The sequence below is a fragment of the Trichechus manatus genome, unplaced genomic scaffold (assembly GCF_000243295.1).
Source record: "Trichechus manatus latirostris isolate Lorelei unplaced genomic scaffold, TriManLat1.0 scaffold00057, whole genome shotgun sequence".
NCBI lineage: Eukaryota > Metazoa > Chordata > Mammalia > Sirenia > Trichechidae > Trichechus > Trichechus manatus.
The window spans coordinates 15,084,084-15,092,070 of record NW_004443993.1 but is presented as its reverse complement, the minus strand read 5'-3'; the positions used below and the strand labels follow the sequence as shown (position 1 = coordinate 15,092,070).

General features: G+C 61.1%; 2 protein-coding genes across 2 annotated transcripts in view; one reads left to right on the top strand and one right to left on the bottom strand.

Moving 5' to 3' along the window:
* The first annotated feature begins 3,110 nt into the window (after nt 1–3,110).
* GPX4 (glutathione peroxidase 4) lies at nt 3,111–5,442 on the top strand. Its single transcript, XM_004378517.3, has 7 exons — nt 3,111–3,207; nt 4,329–4,423; nt 4,511–4,655; nt 4,854–5,005; nt 5,111–5,135; nt 5,269–5,328; nt 5,410–5,442. Exons 1-7 carry the CDS (start codon nt 3,124–3,126, stop codon nt 5,440–5,442), a joined length of 594 nt encoding a protein of 197 aa, XP_004378574.2. The 5' UTR covers nt 3,111–3,123.
* A 2,058-nt stretch (nt 5,443–7,500) lies between these two features.
* SBNO2 (strawberry notch homolog 2) overlaps nt 7,501–7,987 on the bottom strand; it is a 65,284-nt gene continuing 64,797 nt past the window's right edge. The window contains exon 33 of the mRNA XM_023733337.1: nt 7,501–7,987. This exon is cut by the window's right edge and continues 12 nt beyond it. Within this exon, the coding sequence (XP_023589105.1) occupies nt 7,636–7,987 (352 nt within the window). The 3' untranslated portion in view covers nt 7,501–7,635.

Genomic DNA, 7,987 nt, shown 5'->3' with positions numbered 1-7,987 from the left:
AAAGACAATGTTCTACATTCTACCTTGGTGAGCAGTGTCTGGGGTCTTAAAAGCCTGTGAGCAGCCATCTAAGATACTCCACTGGTCTCACCCCTTCAGGAGCAAGGGAGAATGAAGAGAACAAGATACAAGGAAAAGACTAGTCCAAAGGACTAATGGACCACAGCTACCACGGCCTCTACCAGACTGAGTCCAGTACAGCTAGATGGTGCCCAGCTACCACCATTGACTGCTCTGACCGGGATCACAGTAGAGGGTCCTGGACAGAACTGGAAAAGGATGTAGAATAGAATTCTAACTCCTCAAAAAAGACCAGATTTACTGGTTTGACAGACTACAGAAACCCCAAGAGTATGGCCCCCGGACACCCTTTCAGCCTAGTGGTGAAGCCCCTCCCAAAATTCACCATTCAGCTGGGGATTGGACAGCCTCATAAAACAAAATGGGACTAATGAGGCATAGCAGTCCAGGGACAAGGGCTGGAAGGCAGGAGGGGACAGGAAAGCTGGTGATAGGGAACCCAAGGTTGAGAAGGGACAGTGTTGACATGTCGTGGGGTTGTTAACCATTGTCATAGGGCAATATGTGTACTAACTGTTTAATGAGAAACTATTTGTTCTGCAAACCTTCATTTAAGGTTAAAAAAAAAAAAAGAATTATCTATGTGAGACCAAATTGACAACAGCAACTCAAAAGGTTTGATGAGAAGCCTAGGGGACAGTGAGTTGAAGACAATGGTGATGGAATAATTTGGAAAAGGAGAGTGAGAATAGCAGCACAACTGGAAGAATGCAATCGATGTCACTGAATTGTACATGTAGAAACTTTCAAAATGGTGTAACTTTGGCTATGTATACTTTCACCAAAAAAAAAGGTCCTCCAAGGTCAAGAAGGGAGAGTGTTGACATGTCGTGGGGTTGCTGACCAATGTCATAAAACAATGTGTACTGACTGTTTAATGAGGAAACTATTTGTTCTGTAAACCTTCATCTAAAGTACAGTAAAAAAAATAAAAAGTGGATTAGTGGTTGCCTAGAGCTTCGGGGGTAGGAGGTTGGGAGTGGCTGCTAATGGGTAGGAGGTTTCTTTTGGGGTGATGAGAATGTTCTGAAACTAGTGGTGATGGGTTGCACAACGCTGTGAATATAGTAAAAACCACTGAATTGTAGGCATTGAAATGGTTAAAATAGTGGATTTTATGTCATATGAATTTTATCTCAATAAAATGTTTTTTTCAAAAAAAAATCAAGAAATCAGGCTGAGTACAGGCCCCATCCCAGTCCTTCCTGGAGCTGGTGGGAAGGGCTCGGCCCGCAGGCAGCTCAGCTTCCTCCTGGGGAACACAGGACTGTCCCTCTATTCACAGGAGGGAACTTCCCTGGAGCCTTGAGGCTTCCCCAGACTCCATTTTGTCAGCTGTAAAACAGGGTCACTTGGGAAAAGTCAAGAAACCCCACGTGCAAATCCTTACCGGAGCCTGGAGCATGGTTCCCAGGAGCAGCCATGAGTAGCCCTGCGCAGCACCCCAGTCCTCCCCACTCTGCCCTTATCACAACTGGCAGGAAGTCAGGAATGCAGGGAGGGAAGCCACTAAGCTCCTCCCACCTCGTGCGCCATGCGGGTGGTGCCCCAACTCTGGTATTCTGGGGATGCTGAAGTAAACATTCTAGTGAACTTGTTTACGACAACCTTGCGAAGAACAACTCCAGCGAAACTGGAACAGCTGAGCCTTGGCGCGCAGGAACAGGGTCACGGTGTGCTCACTTTGCCCAGTGCTGCCCAGGAGGGGAGGAAATTGGGGGGCGGGGGCTTCCTGACAGTGAGACAATGCGGCTGCTCTGCCAACAGCGAATCCAAGAATGCAGCCCTTCGTGACCAGCTGGGAGAGGCCATGGGAAGACGCTTGCACAAGCTCAGGATTGGGGGGACCCGACCCCGGGGTCCTCACTCCGTTTCCATCAAAGTTATCCTGCTCTGTCTCCTGGCAGGCCTCGGGGAGGGGCTGGGGCCAACCTGGGGATGGACGGAGGGACCCATAGGCTCCCCAAAATTAGCCCAGCCTGCAGGAATGTCCCTGGTGGGTGGGTCAGAGAAGAGGGTGAGAGATTGAGAGCAAGGCAAAAAGCAGAAACCACCTAACAGTCCAAACAGGTCTGTTCTTTCCGGAGGCAGCGGGGCGGGCGGGCCCGGCCCGACTCAGTCCCCAAGGAGGAGGGCCCGAGACAGGAAAAAGAAAGCCACAGGAAGCATGACTAAGTTTCTTTGTAAATAGCTACATACTGTGAAAGTGCCCGAAATGCAAACGCAAAGACAACTCTCCCGCTGTTTTGAGTTTTCTGAGCACGTACCTGCGGGTCAGTGTGTGTTCCGGGGGGGGGGGGTGTGGAACACAGGGACCCCTGAGGTTCCCAGGTAAACGTTTCTTAACTGTCCTCACGCCCGAGTCCACGTGCTTCTCAGCTGAACAGCTAAAGCACATCTGCAGACACTCAGCACTGCCCGGGGCTGCTGCACACGGCCCCCACGCCGCTCCGGGCCCCCCATAAGCTGGAGGCAGGGACTGGGGGTACCCTGGTATCCTGCAGCGACACTGCCGCCCCGAGGTGGGGGGAAGGCGGACCCCCCAGCCCAAGCCCGGACAGGATTTTCACCCAACTCAGCTTGACTTTATTAATGAATCAAAAAACAGTTTCCAAAGAGTGGAGGCGATTTTCCCGAGAGGTGGAGCCTCACACACCGGTTTCTAGTATTTCCCGGGGTTGTAAGCCGTTCCGCCCACGTTGAGGGAAACCAGCGGGATAACAGTCCACAACCCTCCCGCCGCCTGCCGTACGCGGTCGCCCGCCCCCTGCGAGCATGCGCGGTCGCGGACAACAACAAATCTGTAGGCCCGGCCCCGCCCCAGCCCGCTCTCGCCCGCTCTTCACCCCGGCCTCCTATTGGCCTGCCGTGGCACGCGTTGGCGGCGCCAGAGAGGTCGACCAATGAGAGCGCTGGTAGGCGTGGCCGGGGCGCGTGGCGGCGAGGCACGGCGGGGCGCGTCCATTGGCCGGCTGGGCGAGGGGAGGAGCCGCTGGGGCAAGGGGAGGAGCCGCTGCTGGAGACTACCCCGCCGCCAGCGTGATGAGCTTCAGCCGTCTCTGCCGCCTGCTGAAGCCGGCGCTTCTGTGCGGAGCCTTCGCCGTGCCCGGCCTGGCCAGCACCATGGTGAGCCGCGGCCCGGCCAGGCCGTTGGGCTGGCGCGCGGACCGGGTCTCCCGGCCTCTGGGAGTCGTCGGTTTCTGTCCCCAGGCCGGAAACCCCTCAGTCACTTTCCCCGCAGCATCTGCGCCCTGGCCAAGCGCTAGCCAGTGCATTGGCAGGGCTGCCACCGGGGGACGCTCGGCCGGGAGGACGGGGCCGGGGGGGCGCTCGGCCGCTGCGGGTGGTCCGTCGCTTTCTGGTCCTGGGGCGGGGACCCCTAGGTCACCTTACCCGCAGCCACAGGGCCGGACCCGAGCGCCGGGCCTGGTCGTGAGGGCGCTCAGCGGGAGGCTGGGGATGGGGGGCAGTTGGGGGCCTGGATCGCCATCCCCGTGGCCCGAGGGGCGGCGAGTGACCGGGGCCGGGCGCGAGGGTGGCGAACGCGGGTCATGAGACCGCTGAGCGCCTTGGGCCGCTCGCCCCTCCCCCGCCGGCTCGCTCCCCCGGGGCAGTGGCGTCACAGTCCCGGCGCCCTGGTTACCCGTCCTTTGTCCGCCGGGCGTGGCGCTCGCAGAGCACTGGCGCGGCCCGACACCAACCGAGATGGGCCGCGCAGTCGCCGGCTCCCCGAGGTGCCGGGGAAGGGGCCGGGGCGGCCGGCGGCGCGGAGCCCGGGGCAGGCGGAAGGCCCACGCGTGCAGGCGCAGAAAGGTGGGCCCTCGGCGGAAGCTGGCGTGCGGCGCGGGAGCGGGAGCGGCTAGGCCCGCATCCCTGTGGAGTCTCGAGCTCTCTACAACCCATTGTGGTCGAGTCGATTTCGACTCATAGCGACCCTGTAGGACCGAGTTGAACTGCCCCCTAGGTGTCTAAGGAACAGCTGGTGGATTCGAACTGCCAACCTTTTGGTTAGCAGATGCGCTCTTAATCACTACTCCAGCAGGGTTCCCTCGAGCTATCTGGGGGGCTTCATTGTCTCCTGCAGCCTAGGTCCAGCTTGCCGGACGCGTGCGCACTGCAGGAGGGGGAACCCGCACGTCCACTTTACCATGCCCCGGGGCCCTGGTTTCCTGGGGCGCGGATTCCCCGGATACCGGGCTGGGCGCCCCCGCCTCTGCCCCGGGTGCTCAGCGCCCCTTGCCTTGCAGTGCGCGTCCCGGGATGACTGGCGCTGCGCCCGCTCTATGCACGAGTTCTCGGCCAACGACATCGACGGGCACATGGTGAGCCTCGACAAGTACCGGTGCGTACCTGCCGCAGGGAGGGGATCGAGGGAGATGGGAGCGGGGGCCAGCGTGGCCTGACCTTGGCCCTGTAACCTTGCCTGCAGGGGCTTCGTGTGCATCGTCACCAACGTAGCCTCACAGTGAGGCAAAACAGATGTAAACTATACTCAGCTCGTCGACCTGCACGCCCGATACGCTGAGTGTGGTTTACGGATCCTGGCCTTCCCCTGCAACCAGTTCGGGAGACAGGTGCGTGACTCGGGGCACTGGACAGGCGGAGGCCTGGGGAGGTGGGCGTGGGACCTAACGCAGAGCCCCAGGACAGGGAGGAGGGAAGGGTCTGGGGGTGGGGGCAGGGCTCCGGAAAGTAGGGTGAGGCGGGGAGGTGGACCAGAGGGGGCTGCCAGGCCCCCTCCCAACTGACCCTCAGCACCCCGGTCGCTGCAGGAGCCAGGGAGTAACGCTGAGATTAAAGAGTTCGCCGCTGGCTATAACGTCAAATTCGATATGTACAGCAAAGTCTGCGTGAACGGGGACGACGCCCACCCGCTGTGGAAATGGATGAAAGTCCAGCCCAAGGGGCGGGGTATCCTGGGAAAGTGAGTGCCAGGGGGGTCTGGGGAAGGGGCGGGGAAGGACTGTGGGTGGGCAAGAGGAGGGCCTGTGGGCTGGGCGTCCCTGGTGACCCTGTGCTTCTTTCCTAGTGCCATCAAATGGAACTTCACCAAGGCAAGTGGTGTGTCCAGGCGAGTGCCTCCTTCCTTCTCCTGCCCATGTCAGTTTCGCCCTTGTCCTCATGCCCCATCCCTCCACCCCCTGACCTCCCTGTCCCTCCCTGACACGGTCCCCCCTTCCCGTGTAGTTTCTTATCGACAAGAACGGCTGTGTGGTGAAGCGGTACGGCCCCATGGAGGAGCCCCTGGTAGGTGCTGCTCCGGGGCCCTGGGTTGGGGCAGGGGATGTGGGGAGAGGAAGACCCTGACCTTCATATCCCTCCCCACAGGTGATCGAAAAGGACCTGCCCTGTTTCCTCTAGTCCCGCGAGCGCCCACCCGTGCACCCCCTCCCTGCCTGTCGCCTCGGCGCCCCCCGAGCCTTCCACCCGGCACCCATGACGGCCTGCTTGCAAACCAGCCCACTGGTGGGGCAGACCCGAGAACCTGGCGTGCACCTCTGCCGGAGGAAAGTCCCGGGGGCCCGCGGTGCGGCGCCCCCCTCCTTGCCTTGTGGGAATAAAACATTCAGATTGGCCTGCTGGCACCTCCTGTCTCTGAGGGGGCGGGTGGGGACCTTCTGCCCTGGGCTCCTCCTGGTTCAGGGGCAGGTGGCTCCCCCCCGCCCACTCCCCGCCTCAGATCTGGGTCATTGGGCTCCAGCCCTTTGCTCCTAAGCCTTCTGGGCATGGCAAAGCCAGGCACGGGGAGAGCGGATCCTGAGCAGATAATCCCTCCCAACTGGCTGCTGTCCCTGAGCGACATTAACCCATTCGAGCAGCGGTTTGGGGCTGGCCCTGGCTTCAGTCCAGCCCGTAGATCCTCAAAGCAGTGTGTGCAGTGTGGGTCAGGACAGGACACCTGGGGTGGGGAGTTGGGCCAAGCATGTAGGCCCGGGGCCTGGCCTTGTGGGACGATTGCCTGCGGCCCCGCCTGGCTGAGTCCAGGGGCTGTGGCCTCAGCAGGCTGCAGAAGAGTGTACCAGCCTCCCTTCACAGGGAACTTAGGAGACCTGCCCCCTCCTTTTGTAGGGTGGGAGGTGGGCCTGCCCAGGGGATTGCTGGGAGAGCCAGCAGCTGGGGATGGGGACCCTCAGGCTGGGAGGGGGCTGTGAGCCGTGGTTGTGGGGCCTCCGGCTGAAGTGCCCCCACTCTAGTGGAGCCTAGGCTCCCACGGACAGGGGGCACATCTTTCTCCAGGCTCCCTCCTGAGACAGGCAGCACAGGACTGGGGCCTGGCTCTCTTGGCAAGCCCCCCACTACTGGGGTGGCCCCTCCCATATGAACCAATCCCCTTCCTGAGGAGGCTGTACCCCAGATACTGGAGAAACGATTCCCAGACTCTGTCACGGGGGTCCCAGTTGGGGCTCATGGCTCCAATGGCATTGGGACCCGATTCCGGGTACTCTCGGGTGCCAGGCCCCAGGTCCAAGACAAGCCAAAGGCTGGGTGGAGATTCAATGGCCACACAGTGGGCAATGGCCACACAAGGCTCCTGGAGGAGAGGTGAGCCCTTGTGTCCCAAGGAGCAGCGGTGGGCCTGGAGATCAGGCAGCCATTGACAGGATGGCTCCGAGTGGGGTGTTTGTACTCCCAGGGTCAAATAGCAGAGTCACCACCCTGGGACCCTTGCCATCCCCTGTGCGCCCCGGGCAGCCCCGCCCCTTCAGTCCTTGGCCACCCTCCAGCTCTAGTTCCCCGAGCAGACACAGAAACGGCCTGGCCGGAGGAGCACAGTGTGGGAAGTAGTCAAAAAGCACATATATTTAAAAAAGATCTCTTTACATATATACACAAGAATTCATTATAAATACACTATAGAAAGGCCCCTGCCCACACTGAGCAGATTCCCAGGGCCTGGGGGAGGCGGCCAGGCAATAATTTAGGGAGCAAGAGGCAGCTGGGCAGGTGGGGCATTGCATATATTAACGGCGTGTGCCCCTGGAGCTGACAGTTGGTGGGGGGCCTGAGCACCTGGGGTTTCCTGAGTCTCCAGCTCTTGGGACCACCCAGTTTCACGGATTTCTGGGATCCACCTAACCAAGCACAGGGCCTTGTAAGGTGGGTGGGGGTCCCTTGGCCCAGGGCCTCTGCCTGTGGTCATGGGGGGGGTCAGGAGAGGAGAGAGGGGCAGAAGGTCCTGGAACCCCACTCCCAGGACCTGTGTTGGCCCTGGTCACCCCCAGTCCTGAGCAGGGTGGTCTGCATGGGGCCCTGATGACCCCCCCCACCCCCAGAACTGACCCACGTCTGGAGGGGCCGCCCAGGCACCAGGCGTCCTGGCCAGCCCTTGGAGGGTCGGCTGGGGGAAGGCACTGAAGTGAGGCCCGGTGGGCTGGATGGGGCCGTGCCCCCTCAGTAGTCACAGGGAACCTCGACCCTGCTCACCGCCCGATTCCTTGGGGCAGGGGGCGAGGAGGGGGGAACGACTTGCACTCATGTAGACGAGGGCCACGTTACACATGAATAAACTTCCGTTCGGAAGGCGCCCCGCCGCTGGGGCTGTGTGTGCTGGGCCTACGAGTTGGGATAGGGCGGCCCGAACTGGATGACGCTCTGCCGCTCTGGGCCCCCGCCGCCTCCGGCGTTCCCCGCAGCGGCGCCAGCTACCTGTAGGCCCGGGGGCTCGGCGGCCGGAACGGCGCGCAGCGAGCGCAGCATGTCCTCTAGCACCTCCTTGAAGTTGATGTTACAGCCTAGCTGCAGCAGTTCGCAGGGGTCAGTGGGGAGCGCTCCGGAATCTGACGCGCCCAGATGCAGGCTGGGACCGGCGGGCGCCGGCGGCTCCACGGGCAGGGGCGGGAAGGCGAAGTGCGGGGCCGGTGGGAAAGGCTCGGCCGGCGGGCTGCAGGTCAGGTCCAGCACCTCG